Genomic DNA, 22,654 nt, shown 5'->3' on the forward strand with positions numbered 1-22,654 from the left:
CGATCGGTGAGGGGTCGGCACCGATTTTTTTTTTCATTAAACGCCACAGTTTCTCCACACTTAGTTTCAAAAATGATGATTCCAGCCCACAGTGTTTTAACTCCTGAGTGCTTTCATAGTCAGGAACAAGGAATGTGACAGGTTTCTGTAAGTTTTAAAAGCAAGATAAAAGTTTAGTCTTGAATTCATACACAAACATACACAACTTATACCCAGGCCCTTACTCACACACATGCTCATTGTCACCTTCCTTGGATGCACAATGAACATGTGTCATTTCTTCCAATGGGAAATCCTGGAAGAGATTGGAATTAATGAGTGGAGGAGGTTGCTGGGTAATTTTCAATCCCCACTGCAGTACCACCTGAAATTGCAGGTAGGTCAGAGGAATATCTAGATTTGGTACTTTCCTACCAGTATATTTTATTGACACGCTAGCCATTACATGTAACACATCTCTCCTTGTAGGTAAAGTCGCCGTAGTCCCAGATAACCATCGGCAGCTTTTGAGGGGGAGAGCTGACTGGTGGTGATTTAACCTGGGGGTCACCACACCTCAAGCAAGGGGCGAGGTTGAGATTGAGGGGCCTTCATGTCTAACCTCAGCCAGTACTGGAATTGAACCCGTGCTGTTGGCCTTGCTCTGCATCGCAAACTAACTGTCCCATCAACTGAGCTAAAAGATTGCCACCGATACCCATCTAATAATATGTGCACCTATCTGCACATGTGCAGAAAACCTAAAGCTAAATCTTGCTGACAATGGAAAACAGGTGCAGAGTTTAATTGCCACTCAGAACGTGAGGTTAGATAAAACATGATCCATGTATTTAATATTCTCATTAATATTTCAAAAACATTGGTGCAGATTTGTTGTGTTCCTAACTTGAACCTTTTGAATCGCCCAGGTACAGTGCATCAAGAAAACTCGGGTGTGGTGGATCATATACCCACAAGGGAGTCAGCCAATTTCTCAACCCATTTTTAATTTTTGTGGCTGTGCCCTGGTGTTTCAGTAACTTCCGAAGAAAGTCTGCTCAAATTGCATTTTTAAGGGAGTTTGAAGTTTTCAGTCTCTGATGTACATGCTCGCTTGATTGAAATGGGTGCATGCCATAAAACAGTGTTTGTCAAGCTTTTTTTCCTGGGATCCACTTTGGCCAACTGGCTGATCTTCAGGACCCACTTGATGGTTGGCACAGATGTGATTGGCCGAAGGGCCTCTTTCTGTGCTGTAAAACTCTAAAGTTCAGAGGAGAGCCATGAAATTGATGTTGATGTTGGGAAAAAAACAAGATTTGCATTTTGCAAACACCTTCACAACTACATGAGCACAAAGTAGTTTGCAGCCAATAAAGTCATCAACACGTCATCTTCATCGATGACGTGATGAAGGCTGCGAAGAAGATGTTCCTCCGCACTTCCGGGGGCTAGGTGGAAACCGGATGGGCTGGCGTCGCTCCAACCGGACATTGCGCATGCGCCGAAGGGCTGGCATGATCTCGTTCATGTGCGGAGCCGCCGGTGTGGGACCGGCCAACGTGTTTTACCGCATGCACGGGAGTTCTCTTCGCCGCGCCGGCCATGATGGGGCCCTACACGGGCCGGTGCGGAAGGAAAGCGTACCCCCACACCTCAGGCCCGCCCGCAGATCGGTGGGCCCCGATCACGGGCCAGGCCACCGTGGGGGCCCCCCGGGTTCGGATCCCCACTTCGAGGACCGCCCCAGCCGACCTACCTGCCAAGTCCCGCCGTGTGGGACCATGTGTAACCCACGCCGGTGGGACTGGCCAAAAGTGGACGGCCGCTTGGCCCATCGGGGCATGGAGAATTGGCGGGACCGGCGTGGCCTGAACCCGGCGCCGGAGAATATGGCAGCCGGCGTCGGGCAGCGAGGCGGGTATCCGCGCCGCCCCCCCCCGGGGATTCTCCGACCCGGCTTCAGGCTGGAGGGAAGATCTGAAGCCCTGGGTCCATCAAAGAGTCAGGTGTGTAGGGGGTTGGGAATGTCCACATGGTTTGTGGGGTGATGGGGGTGCGGGACAGCATTCTATGGTGCTGGAGGTGGAGGTTTGATTCCTGAATGGAGCTTTGCAGTTACAGAAAAAAGCAGCCACAACAACGTCGAGAGACCTGGCACTAGGAATGGGGTGACGAACCCTGCTGTGAGCTGGGAGCCTTGGGGCTCGAATGCGGGTGAGAAGAAAGTTCTTCACGTCCCATAGAGGCTGGAATCTCTGAGGAAAGTAAGAGCCCCGCGGGCAGATGTGGGACAGATGGAGAGTGAAATGAACGCAGGGTCACTCATACATCATAAGGCCATCTAAGAAACAGTGTCCAGTGATTCACCAATCACTAAGCCACTGTGATGCTGCTGATATCACTCGCTCCCGGCTGTATATCATGGACACTGACAGTGTAATGATTAATAGTACCAAGGGATTATTATCCTCCCTCAGATGAGCCATTCTCCACAGCCAGACAGGAACCTGACGACCTCCTCAGCACTGAAACAGATGTGGATGCCAGATTCACCCACTGCACACCTCTTTCCGCATCAAGCATAAACGCAGATACTTGCACGTCGGTGGGAAACAGAGTGCCAGATCAGATGGTGGTGCACAGTCATGAGGGCACATCATGCTAGCATAAGCAGATAGTGTGGGCAGAGAATGCTCAGGACATCGGCAGTTGGAGGATCACTGAAGACAAGGACCTTGCCGAATCTGAGGCAGCTGATGAGCCTCTGGAGTTGTCCTCCAGACAGTAAACATAGAACACAGAACATACAGTGCAGAAGGAGGCCATTTGGCCCATCGAGTCTTCACCAACCCACTTAAGCCCTCACTTCCACCCTATCTCCGTAACCCAATAACCCCTCCTAACCTTTTTGGACACTAAGGGCAATTTAGCATGGCTAATCCCCCTAATCTGCACGTCTTTGCTGGACATCCAACAGGATGCACGTGAAGATCTAGCAGAGATTCCTGAGGGTCTGTGTGCCATGATCTTTGTCCTGAAGGGGTCTATGCAGCATGTGTGCACTGCATTGACTCTGAGCACCAAGCGCAGCCGTCTCCATTGAGAGAGGCTGCTCCAGAAAGAGAATCAGGGATTCCTGAGGTTGGGGTCAGATCCACAAGCCCTCAGACAGGCCCAGTGTGAGAAATGGATGCTGTACCTGGCCTCTCATCTAAGAGCCTATCCATCAATGGTGAGCATAGGGGCACAGACAGATCTCACACTGACAGACAAGCTGTCAGTCATTTCTGTGGGCTTATCTCATGGTCCCCGGATGAGGGTGGCAGCTCCTCTGCCTCTCTGCCAGTCTGCACCATCCTCATGTCTGTCTCCTTGTCCAGGTTCCACATCTGAGCCATTATTGGATTCCTCATCTCAGGCGAGTGTCCTCCTGCTCCTGTGGATCCCTCCTAGAGAGAGGAAGATTATGAAGAACACAGTGGACAATGATGAAGAGTGACACTCACTCGCAGTTATTGACAAAGGCGCCCGGCTGGCCAGCTGACGCCTTAATGGCCACTTGGGGGGAATCAATGGCAACTTGGATGGGGGGGAACCCTGCAATGACAGCGAAGCTCTGGCCCACTGGCTTGGTCTGTCCTGGAATGGATAAATGTGCTTACCCCCCACCAGTTTGATGCAGCTGTGCACAGCTGATTGGGAGACTCCGCAAAGATCAAACACTGACCCCTGAAGAGATCTGCAGGTATAAAGGTTAAGGAGCGGGATTCTCCGTTTCAGAGGCTGAGGGACAGACTCTCTGATTCTGAGGCCAAGTGCGGAGGATCTGAAATGAATGAAAATCGTTTATTGTCACAAGTAGGCTTCAAATGAAGTTACTGTGAAAAGCCCCTAGTCGCCACATTCCGGCGCCTGTTCGGGGAGGCTGGTACGGGAATTGAACCGTGCTGCTGGCCTGCCTTGGTCTGCTTTCAAAGCCAGCTCTTTAGCCCTGTGCTCAACCAGCACCTAAACCAGAAGATCTGTGGCGTTTTACAGGGAACAGATCACGGCTGCCCCCTCACCAATGCTGCGACCGGTGAGGGACTAGCAGCCGCGCCACGTAAAAGACCCAGTCTCCACAAAATAAACAGCCAGAGAATGGCCGGGTCCATGGCTGCGCATTTGCATGGCGAGGACCTGCAGCGGTCACTGTCGTGTTGGGTGTTCCGCTATACAAACGAACCAACACGGTTGTAGATGGTACAACTCTGTTTTATTACTCTTGATAACAACATCTGTTAACTCATGGCTGTGGTTCGTACTTTACCCATTAACCTGTGGACCCAGCTTTAACACTATTTGGTCCCGAATCATGGAATCGGAGGTGGCCTCATAGCCGCAGGACTGCGCGAGGATACAGAGGTGTGTCAGAAAAGATTGAAAAGGCTCATCCTTACCCTGCAGGCGCTGCTGGAAGAGGTACCTCTCGAAGCTCTCATTCACCTTGACGCGTGAAGTTTTAGAAGGACCGTCTTGTACTTCGTCTTGTCCTCACCTTCCGCGAATACCAGGGAGTTGTAGATGTGGATGGCGTGTTGCCCTGCTGTGGAGAGGAGGAGGGTGATCTTCCTGGTGTCCAATGCATTCTCCCTGTCAGTGGCTTCTAGGAAGAGCTGGAAGCGCTGTTTAAACAGCTTTCAGTTGACGCCGAGGTTTCCAGCGATTTGGAGCGGCTGCGGCGGGTTGATGGTGTCCATGGTGCAGGATGGTGGATCTCTGAAGATGTGCAAGTAGGTCTCTGGGTCTCTGAGTTGCTGGGTTCCAATCCTGGTACTATGTCGTGTTGGGTGTTCCGCTATACAAACGAACCAACACGGTTGTAGATGGTACAACTCTGTTTTATTACTCTTGATAACATCTGTTAACTCATGGCTGTGGTTCGTACTTTACCCGTTAACCTGTGGACCCAGCCCTAACACTATCTTAGAGAGGCACTCAGCACATCGTGTATGTCTGAGTGGCACGCTGTGAGCTCTGTGCTCTGAGCTATCTCCTGCTGGAATGAGCGGGAACTGTGGTGTTCCCTGTTTTATAGTGCATGTGCTCTCACTGGTGATTGGCTGTGATTTTGCGTGTGTGTTGATTGGTCCGTTGATCTGTCCATCAGTGTGTGTGTGATTGCACCATGATATGTTTGTATGAATATCATGACATCCCCCCTTTTTACAAGAATATGTGCCTATATGGTAATAAATATTGGTGTTTACTGAGTGCAGCTGAATATGTGTGTGCAATATCTACAACATGTACATGAGGCCAAACTATATACATAGGAAGGTGTCAGGTGCAACATAGCAACGAAGTTGTACCACAAACCAAACAAGTGCAATCATCAAATATTGAAAGAGAACTCCTGAAACGCCAAAGAGAGAAACACATTCACATTGTTGCATAACAGTCCAGTGAGTCCAATGTGCAAACAGGCTCATAAGTCCAGCCTAGTAGGTGGGTGACAAATTCAGGTTGACCGCCTCAAGGGTGGGTCAGGATCCACCAGCTGAGGAATGGGCCTGGCCACTGGCGACAGAGGAATAGGCATAGTGGCAGGAAGCTCCACGAAGTCGACATCAGGGACAACAGGAGGGCGTGGCACCTGTGCATGATCACGTAGCGAGCGCGGAAGCAGCCGAAGAGCCCGTCGATTACGCCGGCGAATGGAGCTATCAGGCATGCGAACCAGGAACGAGCGGGGAGCCACGCGGCGGAGAACTTCGGCAGTTGCCGACCAGCCACCCTCTGGTAGGTGTATGCGGACGTTGTCTCCAGGCGCCAGGGCAGGAAGATCAGTTGCCCTAGTGTCATGTGCCACCTTCTGCTGAGCACGCTGCTGTCGCATCCTTTGCAGTACTGGAGCATGGTCGGGTTTAGGAACATGAATGGAAGGTACAGTGGTCCTGAGGGCGCAACCCATCAACAGCTGGGCTGGTGAGAGGCCCGTGGACAGTGGGGCCGAGCGATAGGCCAGCAGGGCTAAACAGAAGTCAGATCCGGCATCAGCAGCCTTGCAGAGGAGCCGCTTCACGATATGGACGCCCTTTTCCGCCTTGCCATTGGACTGGGGATGCAGAGGGCTGGACGTCACGTGTGTGAAGCCATACGAAGCGGCAAAAGAAGACCATTCTTGGCTCGCAAAACAGGGCCCATTATCCGACATGACGTTAAGCGGAATGCCATGGCGAGCGAAGGCTTCCTTACATGCTCTGATTACAGCTGATGATGTCAAGTCGTGCAAGCGTATGACCTCTGGATAATTTGAAAAATAATCAATTATGATGACGTAGTCCCTGCCAAGCGCATGAAAAAGGTCCACACCCACCTTTGCCCAGGGGGACGTTACCAACTCATGAGGCTGAAGTGTCTCAGGGGGTTGCGCAGTCTGAAACCTTTGGTAGGTGGGGCAGTTGAGCACCATGTTGGCGATGTCGTCGCTGATGCCCGGCCAGTACACAGCTTCTCGGGCCCTCCGCCTGCACTTTTCAACCCCAAGATGGCCTTCGTATAATTGTTCGAGGACCAGCCTGTGCATGCTGTGTGGGATCACAATCCGGTCCAACTTTAGGAGGACACCATCAATGACGGCCAAGTCGTCCCGGACATTGTAGAATTGTGGGCACTGTCCTTTGAGCCACCCTTCCATCATGTGGCGCATCACACGTTGTAGAAGGGGGTCAGCCGCAGTCTCACGGTGAATACGGGCCAGACTTGCATCATTGGCTGGCAGATTGGCTGCTGTGAAGGCCACATGCGCTTCGACCTGACAGACGAACCCCCCCGATTCGGGCGGTGTGCTCACTGCTCTGGACAGGGCATCCGCGATGATGAGGTCCTTTCCCGAGGTGTAGACCAGTTGGAAGTCATACCTGCGGAGCTTGAGCAGAATGCGCTCGAGGCGAGGTGTCATCTCATTAAGGTCCTTTTGTATGATGCCGACCAGGGGCGATCGTCGGTCTCCACGGTGAACTGAGGGAGACCATACACATAGTCATGGAATTCATCTATGCCGGTTAACAAACCCAGGCACTCCTTCTCAATCTGCGCATAGCGCTGTTCTGTGGGGGTCATGGCCCACGAGGCATAGGCGACCGGGGTCCATGATGCAGTGTCGTCCCGTTGCAGGAGTACCGCCCCAATGCCAGACTGGCTGGCATCAGTTGAGATCTTTGTATCTCGAGCAGTGTCGAAGAACGCCAATACCGGGGCTGTGGTGAGTTGATCTTGAGCTCCTCCCATTCTTTCTGGTGTGCGGGCAGCCACTGGAACTCCGTAGTCTTCTTCACCAGGTGGCGAAGAGCTGTTGTGTGGGAGGCTAGGTTGGGAATAAACCTCCCCAGGAAGTTGACCATCCCGAGAAAGCTTGGAACTGCCTTCTCGTATGCCGGCTGCGGCATGGCTGTAATAGCTGTCACTTTGTCTGCACCCGGACGCACCCCTGACCGGGATATGTGGTCCCCAGAACATTTAGCTCAGTTTGGCCAAAAGAACACTTGGCTTGGTTGAGGCGCAGGCTGTGTTCTCGTATCCGAGCAAAGACGCGCTGGAGACGACTGATGTGCTCCCATGGTGTGGTGGACCAGATGATGACGTCGTCAACATAGACGCGCACCCCTTTGATGCCCTCCATCATCTGTTCCATGATCCGATGAAACACCTCGGATGCCGAGATGATGCCAAACGCCATCCTATTGTAGCAGTATCTGCCAAAGGGAGTGTTGAAGGTGCACAGCTTCCTGCTGGACTGATCCAGCTGAATCTGCCAAAAACCCTTTGAGGCATCAAGCTTGGTAATAATTTTAGCCCGGGCCATCTCGCTCGTGATCTCTTCCCGTTTGGGTATGGGGTAGTGTTCCCTCATGATGTTATTGTTCAGGTCTTTTGGGTCGATGCAGATCCGGAGTTCGCCAGAGGGCTTTTTTACGCACACCATGGAGCTGACCCATGGCGTAGGCTCCGTGGATCGGGAAAGCACTCCTTGGTCCTGGAGATCCTGCAGCTGTTGCTTGAGGCGGTCCTTGAGTGGTGCTGGGACTCTTCGAGGTGCGTGAATGACCGGGGTGGCGTCCGGTTTGAGCCGTATTCTGTAAGTGTAGGGCAGTGTGCCCAAGCCCTCGAAAGCCTCCTGGTTGTGGTCGAGGAGCGAGTGGAGCTGTGCCCTAACGTCTGCATCCGGGAAATTGGACGTGCCTTCTGGAGACAGAGCGTGTACCCGCTGAACGAGGTGGAGAACCTTGCACACCTGTGCGCCTAGCAGGGAGTCCTTCGAGGATCCAACTATCTCAAAGGACAGTGTGGCTGTGTATGCATTGTATGTAACCTCGAGCTGGCAGGATCCCATGGCCGGGATAACATTACCGTTGTAATCGACCAACTGACAGCGGGATGGCCGAATTGGTGGTCTGACCTTCAAGGCGTAGAAGGCTGACCATGCAATGAGATTGCCGGAGGCACCAGTGTCTAAACGGAATGTGATTGGTGATCGGTTGACCATTAGGGTGGCACACCATTCATCACCCGGATTAACGCTGTGCACTGGCATCAGCTGGTGGCTCCTACTTGGGGACATCCGATTTCTGTCATTACCGCAACGCGGAAGGCTTCCCGGTCGTCGGTATCACCGGTCTGTACGTCATCAGGGTATGACTCGGTGTATGGAGGCTGAATGCCCGCACGTCCCTGCGAGGCTGGCGGAATTGGGAGCGTTGGCAGGTTGAGCTGCTCGACAGTAGGCAGCGTAGTGGCCCTTCTTGCCACAGCGGAGGCATTGTCGATTTTTTGCTGGACATTGCCGCTTTAAATGGGTGGATCCACAGTTGCCGCACGTCGTGACGTCATGGCGTTCGTTGCGCCACGGCGCATGCGCAGTTCGGTCCTGCGTAGAGCGCGCCTGCACATCACGTCCCTCTGCGTCGACGTCCCCTCTTTTGGCGCGTACAAGCGCGGGAGGCCGCGGAAAGCGTGCGAAATGGCCGCCCTCGTCCAGGCCGCGGGCCGAGAGGAACTCGATCGACTGGACCTGCTCAGCCTCGTAGGACCCCTGCCGTGCCAATTCGGCCGCCTGGAATTGGGAGTACTGGCTGGTCGTGTTTTCGTGGAGGACGCAGGTCTCGATGGCGGTGGCTAGGGTGAGGCTCTTGATTTTGAGGAGCTGCTGGCGTAGGGTGCCTGAGGTGACCCCAAAAACTATCTGGTCCCGAATCATGGAATCGGAGGTGGCCTCATAGCCGCAGGACTGCGCGAGGATACGGAGGTGTGTCAGAAAAGATTGAAAAAGCTCATCCTTACCCTGCAGGCGCTGCTGGAAGAGGTACATCTTGAAGCTCTCATTCACCTCGACGCGTGAAGTTTTAGTAGGACCGTCTTGTACTTCGTCTTGTCCTCACCTTCCGCGAATACCAGGGAGTTGTAGATGTGGATGGCGTGTTGCCCTGCCGTGGAGAGGAGGAGGGTGATCTTCCTGGTGTCCGATGCATTCTCCCTGTCTGTGGCTTCGAGGAAGAGCTGGAAGCGCTGTTCAAACAGCTTCCAGTTTACGCCGAGGCTTCCAGCGATTTGGAGCGGCTACGGCGGGCTGATGGTTTCCATGTCGCAGGATGGCGGAGCTCTGAAGATGTGCAGGTAGGTCTCTGGGTCTCTGAGTTGCTGGGTTCCAATACTATGTCGTGTTGGGTGTTCCGCTATACAAACGAACCAACACGGTTGTAGATGGTACAACTCTGTTTTATTACTCTTGATAACAACATCTGTTAACTTCTGGCTGTGGTTTGTACTTCACCACCTAACCTGTGGACCCAGCCCTAACACTATCTTAGAGAGGCACTCAGCACATGGTGTATGTCTGAGTGGCACGCTGTGAGCTCTGTGCTCTGAGCTATCTCCTGGTGGAATGAGCGGGAACTGTGGTGTTCCCTGTTTTATACTGCGTGTGCTCTCACTGGTGATTGGCTGGTGATGTTGCGTGTGTGTTGATTGGTCCGTTGATCTGTCCATCAGTGTGTGTGTGTGATTGCACCATGATATGTTTATATGGATATCATGACAGTCACGCCATAAAACAAGGCGCCGGCCGTGTGCGGACACGACCTGCCAGATAGTGCCCCCCTGGCCACCCACCAGGCCCCCCAGCCTTCGCGGAAGCTCACCCAGCCAGCAGCATGGCTCCGCCCCGGCTGTGGCGGCGCTGGGCAGAGTCCGCAGCCGCCACGCTGGGTTCCCGCATGACTGAGACCACAAGTGAACAGCGCCGTAGGGAACTCGGCTCATTGGGGCGGAAAATCGGGGGAGGGCCTTCTTCTGACATGCTGAGGCCGTCCCAATGGTGTCCAGCACGCGCTGCGATGACGCCGTTTCGGAGGGGCAGAGCATACGAAACCTGCGTCAAACAGGCGCCGCCACCGATTTTGGCGTCAAAAGGTATTCACGACTCGATCGGCGATTACGAAATCGGCATTGGGGAACGGAGAATCCCGCCAGTGGCGTCTGTGGTGGAGGCCTTGGAGGCGAAGGTATTGGACATGGGTCAGGATGTCCAAGGCCTGGGGCACAGGCCTTGGTGGCCGAGGCAGGGGGCAGGGCTGCCCTGTCACAGGTAACCATGTTCCAGAGCCACCTGGACTTTGCAGTGCCACTTCAGAGCATGGCCCAGTCACAGTGGATCATGGCTGAGGGCGTCGGCGGCATTGCCCGGGCGCTGGCTGACCTGGAGCCTGTTTCCCGAGTTTTAAAACCACAAATGAAACACACCATCTCCTCATGGAAGCGGGGCATCACGGAGGTCCCAGAGAATACCCTGTCAGGCTTGCCAATGGCATTTTCTGTACGTGCGGAGTAGAATGCATTCACGGCGCAGTTGAGGCACCGAAGCATTGTATTCTGTCGGGCATCGGAATGGAGAATCCCGCCCAAGGTTTCTCCGGCTGCGCCTGTTTCCTCCCACGGTCCAAAGATGTGCAGGCTCGGTGGGGTTACGGGGATAGGGCAGGGCATTAGGGCTAGGTAGGGTGCTCTTTCAGAGGGACTCTATGGTCATAGAATTTACAATGCAGAAGGAGGCCAATCAGCCCATCAGGTCTGCACCGGTTCTTGGAAAGAGCACCCTACCCAAGCCCACACCTCCACCCTATCCCCATAATCCAGTAACCCCACCCAACACTAAAGGCAATTTTGGACACAAAGGGCAATTTAGCATGGCCAATCCACCTAACCTGCACATCTTTGGACTGTGGGAGGAAACCGGAGCACCCGATGAAAACCCACGCACACACGGGGAGAATGTGCAGACTCCGCACAGACAGTGACCCAAGCCGGGAATCGAATCTGGGACCCTGGAGGTGTGAAGCAATTGTGCTAACCACTATGCTACCGTGGTATGGACTGAAATATCTTGAAAAGTCCAAGCTATATGCACAAACCTCAAAAAAAAGCAGTGAAAACAGTCACAAAAATCTCATGTAAGCCTTCACAAAACTCTGGAAAACTCCTACCAACTCAGCCTGCCTTTGCTCCTGCCTCCTTTTATCCCGCGTTTGGATGTCAAAATGGCAGAAATGGATTGGTTGCGTTCAAGTTGCGCTTGTGCTGAACTAAAAATCCCATGGGTAATGCAAAACCCCGATCAATTGGTGTGCAAATCAATAAAATTAGCTTCCTAATTGTTGCCAGATGCACATCTGACCAATGTTCCCAACCGAAATCTTGCACAAATGCTCGATTATGTCGGGATGTGCGCCTGCGTCCTCTTGCGCAATTTTCTGCACTCACGGGTCAGGCACCCTTCCAAACATTGGCCGTATAATTCTGACCGTGATTGGGTCTCTGAGGAACTAACTTCTACATAGATTTATGCAAAGTTCCTTCACACAAGTAAGCATGGCTTGGCCATCCTTCTAGAATTTAAAGATTGCACTGAAAATTCTTAAACATAAGATGTGAAAATTTATACAATAATGTAACTGATGTGTTAAGTGAGTTGGTTCAACGTTGACTGCAACTGGACGCAGTGAAACTAGAAAAAGGCTTCCGCCATGGGAGATGGTCCAACACTGTTTTATTGAACTTGCTGATTGCTGTACATAATCTGTTCTGGTTTGACACTCTATTAATCTAACTGATAACCTCCTACTGGCTTGACCAGACTAGCTCTCTACCACATGGAGATGGTGCTCACTGGATTGTGCACTCTAACTATCTCAGTAGCTGTGTTCTGTGAGAGAAAGAGAGTCTTAATGCCCTGTGGGCTTTATAGTGGTGGTGTTCTGTCTGGTGATTAGTTGTTCTGTGTCGTGTGCGTTCATTGGTTATCCTGTATGTCAATCCCTGCTTGTCTGCATCTCATTATATACATAAGTGGATATTATGACAGTAACAGCATAGGAAAAGGGCAACATCACAATATAACCATTTGGCCAATGTGCTGATTCTCTGGTTTCCCAGTAAAGAGGTACTTACTATTCAACACTTAAAATAAAGGAATTTGTTTATAATGAGAACGTGTAGCTGTTTCATTTATTCCCAGTTCACACTGGCAACCACATTTTGACACCAAGCTAAGTTTGCACTTTGAGGGTTGCACAAATATAGCCTATATTTCCTGTGGGCAGCTCATTTGAATATTTATTCATCAGTGCTGGTGTCCATTTGGGAGCTAGCCTTCTGGGGAAGCATAGGCTGGAATCATGTCAGCCACACAAAGGCAACTTGGAGACAGATGGGGATTAATTTTAGATAATATTATGGCAGGACAGCTCCTATTCCAACTTCATATGATTTTGCTGGAGGTGGGACGAGACTGGCATCAACCACCCGCCCATATTAGCAGCAGATAGATCCTTTCGTGCCCGGAGGCTGGCAGCTGTCTTGAGGTGACCTCCCGCTGTCAGGCCTTGGGATCAGCGCTCCTTCCTTGGTCCCCACTTCCTGGATGGGGTGTTAGATTACCACAGCTGTGACTGCTGGGCACCATGTGGAGGGATACCCTCTCCACAATGATGGCCTGGTAGCTGTGGAGTTTAGAAATTGAATCATTATTTGCTGTCTTCAGAGGGTGTCTTCAACTTGCGGTGTCCTCGCAGCCTCCCACCAGCAGGGTCAGCTCCTGCCTCTTCTGGCATGGCTTCCGGACATCCAGAGCCTCGGGTACTGCTATTGGTGCACCCACCTGCACAGCGCATCCTCATTTGATGGGGTTCCTGGACGTAGCCTCTTAATTGGTACCTTCTGGCAAAAATTGCACTGTCAGGCTTCCCTCAAAAACCATCAGCATTTGGAAATGCTCCCTACAACTGATGAAAAGCCAAAGGCAGTAAAGTCCCGACAATAGAGTTTGGGTAGCAGGTCAAAACCTGTTGCAGAAGTTGGGAAATCACGCTATTCCTCTAGCGGCCCAGCAGGTTGGGTCTTGGGAGGGAATGTCATGCTGGAGATGGAGTTTTGCGTCTGGGCTTTGAAGGCATGTCAAAGATACAAACTCAAAATCCTCTGGTGCTTTTGTTATGAGGTATTCAACACTTTTTGATCAGTACAGCAGATATTCAATTCCTAATACAACTGGGCAGATTGTGCATGGGGAATTCTCCACCCATTTCCACTGCCATTTTGAAATTGGGGTTCTATGACAAACATAAGACCACCGTTCAGATATTTAAGCAGCATGGCACCTGGTTCAGGGGACAGGCTGCTCACCATTTATTTGCTAAGCTTAATGTGGCATCAGGTGAACCTAGGACACCATTACCTTGGCCAAGCTCCACTCTTGATTTCCAATAGCTGTTTGCCTATACCTCCGGTGCTGTGAAATGATTTCCTCCCCCCATTTTCTCTGTAATTTTGCAACTTATGGAGAAAATTTCAGAAAGCAGATAGGAAAATGTACTTTATTAAATACGATCAAAATAATCCCATCTTGGAGTGAAATTCCATGCTGATGTCTTTCAAGTTCCATCATTAGCAGAGGTGACCCTAAAACTCTCCCTGATTTGTGGCAATGGAGTAAATGAATGATTAAAATGGAGAAGCGCTATTACCCTCCAATCAGCAATTTTAACATCTCTGGTTTTGGTCATGGACGAGGCTCCTATAGATTTTGACCTGTTTCTGTGCAGGGTGACAGCTCGGCCGGTTAATCCTGTCCGGAAATCAGTGTTGGCCGATAGTGTTCTGAACTCCTCACCCCCATCCAATTGTTCGATCCGTAGGGCAATCTGTCTCCCTGCACTCCTTGCTGCCAGCAGCCTTCATCTGATATTGGCAGGCGGTCTCTGAGCCACTGACCTTTGTACTTCGGTACTGACCAGCTGCCTATTCTCACAGGACATAGCCGAGCCAGCAACCAGTGGAATTCAAATGAGATCCAGCTACAAATTCTTGTATAATGCAGGGCAGGAAGGATGATTTAAGCAAAGCTTTCCGGGATGCTTAACTGATCTAATACACTTGAAGTTCAATGAATTGTGTGCTGGAATCTTATTCATGCATATTACCCCGATTCCAGAAATATATACGAGATGACTAAAAGTTGCCTGAGTCAACATGTCGCTCGGCATATTTTTAAGACATATTTCAAGAACAGCACAACCTGACATCCAGAGGTTAATCTTCCAGAAAAATGGGTGGTCATCAGATGAACCTCTGCCCATCCACCTTCCCTTTTCAGTTAATAGTTTAGTGCTTGTGCACGTCTGTTGAGTCAGAGGATCCAGTGTGATGATTGTAACGTCCTCTTCCAGATTCCTCCTCGTTTTCTTCAGTTTGAAATCAATGAAGGTGTGCAGGCCTCTTAGCAGAAAGATCCCAGCAATCAGGGCGTAGAGACTCCCATAAATCAGGAACTGAAGAGTAAATGAGGTAAATATTGTTTACAAATCAATAAAACACCATGGAGATAAGCGGGAGAAATAGGGAAACACTGCTATGAATAATCATATTCTTTTCAATATGATTAGAGAATTCATGATAGTTACTTAAAGGAGAGGACAGATTTGTGCTATGAAATTGTCATCTGTTAACTGGGTTGGCTCCGTCCATTAATGCCGTTGGTTGGATTAACCTGGAATTAATTGGAACCTTGAACTATTAAAATAAACCATTCAATACTCTGTCCACTGCTATGAAATAGATACGATTTATTACAGTGTTGATTATGATCTCTTTTAGATCAGATCAATTGAGGGGGAAAAATCCATTGCTTCACAAAAGCTCTGAGGCTTTACGAAAGTCTGGAGTTGATCAATTCTACATTAACCTTACAATGGATTAATTTGTCTCTCTCGAGTACATTACTTTTCCCATCTCTTGATTGAATAATTTCTTTGTTAATAAAGATGCAGTTCTATAAGCTAGTCAGGTGGAATCATTGTCTGTGTATGCATCACTACAATCCTTACACAGTGTCAGAACTTGGATTTTTATCCATTGAAAAAGAAAAGAAAATGTTAATCTCAGGCTGGAATTTCAAGCAGAGGCAGTGGCCCTGTACCCAGGTTGAAAGGTCAGGAGCGAGTCTAGTTGTCTAGTTAGCCGAGTTGACCTGCAACAATTAATATGGTTGGCTGTTAATGGACTCAAGACAGGACATCTGTTCTCCCCCCCCCCCTCTCCCCCCCCCCCCCCCCCCCCCCCCCCACCGCCCCCAACCCCCGTCAGGAAGGAAGTTTCGCCTCTGAGAACTGCCAATCAAATGGTGGGAAGCTCCCGAGTCCCAGCAGCTGGGACTGGTAGCTACTCCTGGGAGCATGGACAATCCTCAGCAAAGAGGAATCATGTTGCCGGACATGCAGGTATGTCCTGAGCCTTGTCAAGGCCGGGCTGGCAGGCCCTGGTGAGAGGGGTGGGGTGGCGGGCGGGTGGAGAGGCTGGATTCAGCAGGGGGTGGGGTGAACTATCTTGGGGGAGGGTCCCTGAACAGGAAGGACCCCCTCAGCCCACCAAATGGCCGCTAGCTTTTACCTCAGTGAGTTCAAGGGCAGGTGGGCTGCCCGATGCCTCTACCACCCTGGAGGTGGGTAGGCAATGGACTTTGGGCATTCTGCCACCACTGTGGCACCCAATCAGCCTGACAGTTCCGCTTTTTTAAAAGTCAGGCTTTCTGATCTGAACCTCTGACTGTTTAATGTCGGCAACTTGAGAACCCCATTTAAAACGCCAAGCTCCCCCTTCCCCTTCCCATCCCCAGTATTTGGCATTATCTGTAATTCTCTTTTCCAGACATTGCTTAAAACTGAGAAGGTTCTGATAACCGATAGAGGTTTTTAAGAGGATGAGAAGTTTTGATATTCCCTCTGGCGCGAGAGTCAATAGCGAGAGGTCATCGATTCAAAATCATTGACAAACGACATAGGGGGAAGCTGAGGGGATTCTTTTTCACACATAGAGTTGTTGCGACCTGGAATGGTCTACCTGAATAGATGATGCAAGTTTCTTCCAGAAATAACTTCAAAAATGAATCTGACAAATACTTGAAGGTGAAGAACTTATCGGGTTACAGATAAATGTGGGGATCGGTGATGAAGCATGATGGTTCTTTCAAAGATCTAGCACAGATATGATGGGCTGAATGGACTCCATCTGTGCATTAGCAGTGTTCAGCCTGCCATTGATAAAGAATATGATCAATTCATCGGGGCTTTGTTGTGGAAAAGTTAATGACAGTGTTATAAGAAGATTACCTGGGTAACAACGTCCAGCCCCAACCCTCTTGAATCAACTACAATAATGGTCAGGATAGTCTGTAGTATTAGTGCCATGCAGTTGTTTACACCAAACATTAAGGCATAACGTTCCATGCAAAGGTTAGATGCAATATGGAATCTGAGAATCAAAAAAGAAGAATTATTATGCACTGTGCAGAATTGAACTTTGTCAAAGAGTTCTGTTCAAAAAAATCCCAAAATATTTGAAGTTGATCAAAAATTAGATTTTACTAAAAATTATATTTGAGTAATGAAATTCCTAATTATCGGGCAGGATCTACCAGCCACATTGCGCCCAAAAGGCAGCACGGTGCGACGAAACGCGATGGGTAAATGCCGGGCGATCACTCTTCTGGGATCAACCCGGATTGCCATGCCTCGCGAGATCTGACGTGATCTTGCGAGATGTCGCGATGTGAATCCCGCTCCTTGTGGGCAGGGTCACATTTTAGCAAAAATACGCACTCCGCTGATCTATCCAAGGTGTGGGATTTAACCCCCTTGCCTTGGAGATCTCAGGTGAGTTATGTTTAGTGCTGATGCCAGACAGAATGGCACTTGTGGGGTCTTCCAGGGGATTGGAGACCTCCAGATTGTTTCCCTCTGGGCAGGGTGGCACCCTGGCACTGCCAGCCCGGCACTGCCACCTGGGTGCCAGCGTGGCATTTCCAAAGTGCCCAGGTTGGCATTTTTCCCATGAGGGGGATTGGCCCTGGGGGTGCTAGGTGTGGGTCAGCCTGAGGATCCCCTTATAGGAGCGTTGGGGCTTGTGGGGATATTTGGGGTTGCGTTGGTGGGTTGTAAGATTGGGATGCCATTTTATACTGCACTGAGGAGTTCCGGCGAGCGGAGCTCCTCAGTGCAAAAAACGAGTATAAGTACAGCCTCAGCTGCCCGTTCCCCGCTGAGGTCCCCAAAAGGCTGTCGATAGCGTGGTGTTTCTTGGTGCTCGGGCGCCGGGAACACCCGGCTAATCGCGCTACGGGACTCTGTTCCCATTTGAGTAGATCACGCCTATCATGTTTGTGAGTTCCCACAAGTTTAATGGATGTACAGAAGGACTTTGTAATATAGATAATAGATAATGAGGATTTTATGTGCATTCTGACCAAAATAGAGAACTTACTGTGAAGCGAGTTGGAAATATTTTAATTTTAAATATTAAAATCAATTATATATAAGTAAAAACAAGCTGTACAATAAAATGTTAACGCTTGACTGCAGTTTGAAACAATGGCCAGGGGGTCAATTCACCAGAAAAGAAAGCAGGGTGGATTTTCATCTTCACTGCCAGGGAAAAGCACAGAGAGGAAAATTTACTAAGGAGGTTTTCAGACACCTCACAGAACCCATTGCGGTCTTATTTGTTTTTGAATTGAGTCTCCTGAGAAGATTGTCAGCACTAGCTCTCTCCATACAGCCTAGCTCAGCTTAATGTAACCCGCACCAAAGGAGGTGATGGTGCCTGTACTATTGTGACTGATTGTACAGGTGTAAGGACATTTGTAACACTTCTGTAACTTATTCTAACATATTGCATATTAAAATTTCCAAGAGCTCCCTCCCAATGAGTTCATATATTTTAAACTTGACTGCAAAGGTAAGAATAGTGCAGCATAGGTGCCAAGTCATGAGGAGGGAAGAAAATCTTGTTACTTATACAACTACGAGCACTGGGTTCTGAACAATGAGGCCAAAAATGGGTTGGTAGGAAAAGATATAGAAAGCTCAGCAGCATTCACGTGGTTATAGTAATGAGCAGCATGTATGAGGCTTTGAATACCATGTAACCAGCATAGCAAACCCAAATGTTATCTGTATTGCCCATGATGAATATCGCAGCACTGCTAACTCCTGAGAAGATTCCCAGTGCTAGTTCGCCCCACACAGCCCAGTCCAGCTTAATGTAACCCACACCAAAGGAGGTGATGGCACCTATACACAGTGAAGAAAAAAACCAAATCAAATCTCCAACCACTACTGCACTGCAATTACTGACGTGCACTTTAAATATATAGGTTAAATCATGTTACAAACAGTTGAACAGCTGCATTAAGTATTTGTCCATTATATTGTCCAGAATAATTTCTAACCATTAAGATTTTGTTTCAGACCATGACCTTGTAGGAAGTTTCTGCTATTATCCTTCATAACCCTATGATTGTCCATATCTAGAGTGCTCAGAGATGGTGTCTTACCTTGCAATGAATGGAAAATATGGTTTGAATTTGGAATAACTTGATTCCTACCCAGTCCTAATCCTACAGCTGCAGACAGAATGGGACGAATGGCCTCCTTCTGCACCATAACAATTCTGAGATTATGTGACAATAGAATAGCTTGCTTTATTAAATACAATTGTAGTTGCATCTTAATGCTGAAAAGTTTAAATCCATTATATTATCTGGCCCATTAAAAATTGTGCAGCAAATGTACCACACACAACCAAATCCCAGTCTCTAACCTTCCTTGATAGACAAGTATTGATATTTGCACCAAATATTCAAACCTGCATTTGACCTATGTTCCTACTCCAAACCTAACCATTCTCACCCATAAGCTAGGATGTCATAGCATTTGTTTTTCTTTCGCCAAAATTGGTCCGCCACATGAACATATACCTCTCCCACCTCCCCTTTAAAATTATTGAGTTGATCCTTAACAATGTGGTTCCTGGTTGCTACCAACTATTGTTCCAGCAACTCAGCTGCATGCTATAGGAAAGAACTACAATTTTATCATAGTTTTGTGTGTTCAGGGACACCCCTTCCTTCCTACAGAGTACAGGGGATTTTGCTGCCTGGAGCAGCAACATCAGGGAGAAGCCAAACATTGTGGAGTGAGATGCACCAGGGAAGAGATTTGGAGAGAACCTAACCATTACTCCTTGATATTTAAAAGTATTGCCATAGCTGAATCCCTCACTATCAACATGCCGGGGGCTACCATTGACCAGAAAATGAAATGGATTAGCTATACAAATACTGTGGCTACAAGAGCAAGTCAGAGACTAGGAATCCTGCAGCAAGTAACTCACCTCCTGACTCCCCAAAGCACGTCCACAATCTACAAGGCACAAGTTATGAGTGTAATGGAATACTCTCCACTTCTCTGGATGAGTACAGCTCCAACATTTTAAAACATCCTCCGTAAGCTCAGCAAGAAACAAGATTATGTTCTCAATATCTAACTGAATTCTGATAACCAACAAAACTCCCATTCATTTCTCCTGCTGCATGGAACACAATAATGTTTCTGAAGATGTGTCTCTCAGATGCGTATACCGTCATATATTATTATATTACTGCAGCAGGTTTTAAGGTCATACAGATTCAGAAAGATAGAATACTTTTCATTGGAGAAATTAAATGACTTTAAGACAAATTAAAAAGTATCAAAGAGGTGATTATTAACTAATACCTCAGTGTTAGATTTAACAATTTGGTATCAAATGGACAAGAGGTCAATGTTGTGTTCAACATTTGTTTAATGATGGTAGGGAACTACCTTTGATTTGCAATGTAGCTAGGTATGTTATTGAGTAATTTCATACATGAAAGAATCTATTTATGTTGTAGTCTTGGAAGGAAGGTGTTTTCTATTGTAAACAGACACCTGAGTATGATTAGTTTGTTAGTATGGGTAAAATATCTTATGTGTCCTTCTGTTGTTTTAGTTTATGGAGGGATGTGTCAGTGTTCAGTGGAATTTTAATATAGGTGGGGATTTATCTGTGTTGCTTGGTTTCTGTGTGTGTGAAGGTCTATCCTTGTTCTCTGCCAATTTTCTCCCTCATAGTATTCTGTAAGCTCTCTGGCAGTTTTAAGGCCATTGCCGTCCTGTCCTCTCTTATCTTTTTGGAGACTTTGCTCAAGATCTATTTCTTTGAACAGACATTTTTCCACCTGTCATAATGTCTTATTCTTTCATTCAGTGTCAATTTGTGTCTGCTTATTATGAGGCACTGTAGGTTATTTTAGAGCAAGGATCAGTGTTCTGTTTGAATTTCAGTGTGAGTGGAGATCTCTCGCTTCTGTATGATGGTTTTATCAAATTGAATATAAATGCACACAATGTTGCGAAGATTAGTCATAGGCCAGAAGTTTGGGAAATGTTTAGAAACCTGCAAAGGATGACAAAAAGGAGGGAGAAATTAGGATATGAGAAAAAACTAACAAAGAAATATAAAAACAGACTGTAAGACCTTCTACAAATGTATAAAAAGGAATAGAGTAGCTATAATTTAAAAAAACGATGCATAGAAATTTGGGAATTAATTGGAAAAGAGGAAATGTTGGAGACTTTGAACAGGTATTTTATATCTGTCTTCAAGTTGGAAGATTAGTGGGGCAGCACGGTGGCACAGTGGTTAGCATTGCTGCCTCACAGCGCCGAGGTCCCAGGTTCGATCCCAGCTCCGGGTTACTGACCCTGTGGAGTTTGCACATTCTCCCTGTGGTTGCGTGGGTTTTGCCCCCACAACCCATAGATGTGCTGGGTAGGTCAATTGCCACACTAAATTGCCCCTTAATTGGAAAAATGAATTGGGCACTCTAAATTTATAAATTAAAAAAATAGTTGGGAGATTAGAAAAACATCCTAAGCACAGTAGAAAATCAAAGTGGAAAATGAAAGGAGGAACTTGAAACAATCACTGCCTGCAGAGAAAGAAAACATACAGGGAAAACGAATGGAGCTAAAGGCTCCCCTGGACCTGGGAGCCAGCATGCTTGGATCTTTATAGACGTGGCTGTAGAGAGAGTGGATATATTGGGCGGGATTTTCCACGCAACCCGCTGCAGCTCGGCATTGGGATCTTTTGGTCCTGCCGTTGTTAATGGGTGTCATAATATGCACTCATGCACATAACGAGGTAAAGACAGGCAGTGACAGACACCCAGGTTAGCCAATCAACACACAGGGCAGAACACAACCAATCACCAGACAGAACACTAGAAGGGGGCTTCCTACTATAAAACACACTAGGCATCAGCACTCCGTCTCTTTCCACTGGTGACAACTGTAGTGACAGTCAGGGTGTATATATCATTTAGCACCTTCTACACGTGGCTCAGAGCTAGTCTGGTCTAGTTAGTTAGAGTTAGAACACTTAGAGTAGTAGAGTGTCAACCCACAGCAAGCTGTGTGCATTGTTACAGAAGTTCAATAACCAACGTCTAAGTTTGGTGTCTGCTTTCCAGTACAACTGCATCCAGTTGCAATCCGTGTTACCCCAGGGTGAATAACACGACATGATACCAGGAGTCTACGTCATCTGAGTAATTTACCTTGAATAATTCAGTGACGACCAGCAAGTGCCTTCCAGCGGCATGGAGAAGATCCAGGCCCCTCCACAGCTAAAGATCTCCGGCAATCTCGGCGCCAACTGGCGGGTCTTCAAGCAGAAGTTCAGTCTCTACATTGAGGCCTCGAGCTTCGAGAATGCGTCCGATGCCAGAAAAATCGTGCTGCTCCTATCGAATGCGGGGGACCAAGCCATCCAAATCTTCAACTCGCTCACTTTTGCCGACGGCGAGGACAAGACCAAATTCAAGACCGTTTTAGCCAAATTCGACAGTCACTGTGAAGTCGAAACAAACGAGAGCTTTGAGCGCTATGTCTTCCAGCAACGCCTTCAGGATAAGGATGCGCCTTTCCAATCCTTTCTAACTCATCTCCGTATATTAGCGCAGTCCTGCAACTATAGTGACACCGCTGATTCCCTCATCAGGGATCAGATCGTGTTTGGGGTCCACTCCGACGCCCTGCGGGAGCAGCTCCTGAAAATAAAGAACATGACTCTGCCAGTCGCAATCGAGACGTGTAAAGTGCATGAACAGGCGAAAAGTCGCTACTCCCGTCTTAAATCGGCAGAACAGGACCAATTTGCCTCCCACGAGGCAGAGAGTGTACAGGCCATCGGAAGGATGCGGCGCCCTAGCATCGATGAA

General features: G+C 48.6%; 1 protein-coding gene across 1 annotated transcript in view; it reads right to left on the reverse strand.

Annotated features, from left to right (window-relative positions):
* Positions 1–3,263: 3,263 nt before the first annotated feature.
* The window catches only part of LOC140389022 (thiamine transporter 2-like), a 30,594-nt gene continuing 11,203 nt past the window's right edge, over positions 3,264–22,654 (reverse strand). Inside the window, 4 exon segments of the mRNA XM_072473188.1 lie at positions 3,264–3,431; positions 14,535–14,843; positions 16,680–16,821; positions 18,446–18,638. Coding sequence (XP_072329289.1) covers positions 3,264–3,431; positions 14,535–14,843; positions 16,680–16,821; positions 18,446–18,638 — 812 coding nt within the window.

Source organism: Scyliorhinus torazame, chromosome 14 (genome assembly GCF_047496885.1).
Source record: "Scyliorhinus torazame isolate Kashiwa2021f chromosome 14, sScyTor2.1, whole genome shotgun sequence".
Lineage (NCBI taxonomy): Eukaryota > Metazoa > Chordata > Chondrichthyes > Carcharhiniformes > Scyliorhinidae > Scyliorhinus > Scyliorhinus torazame.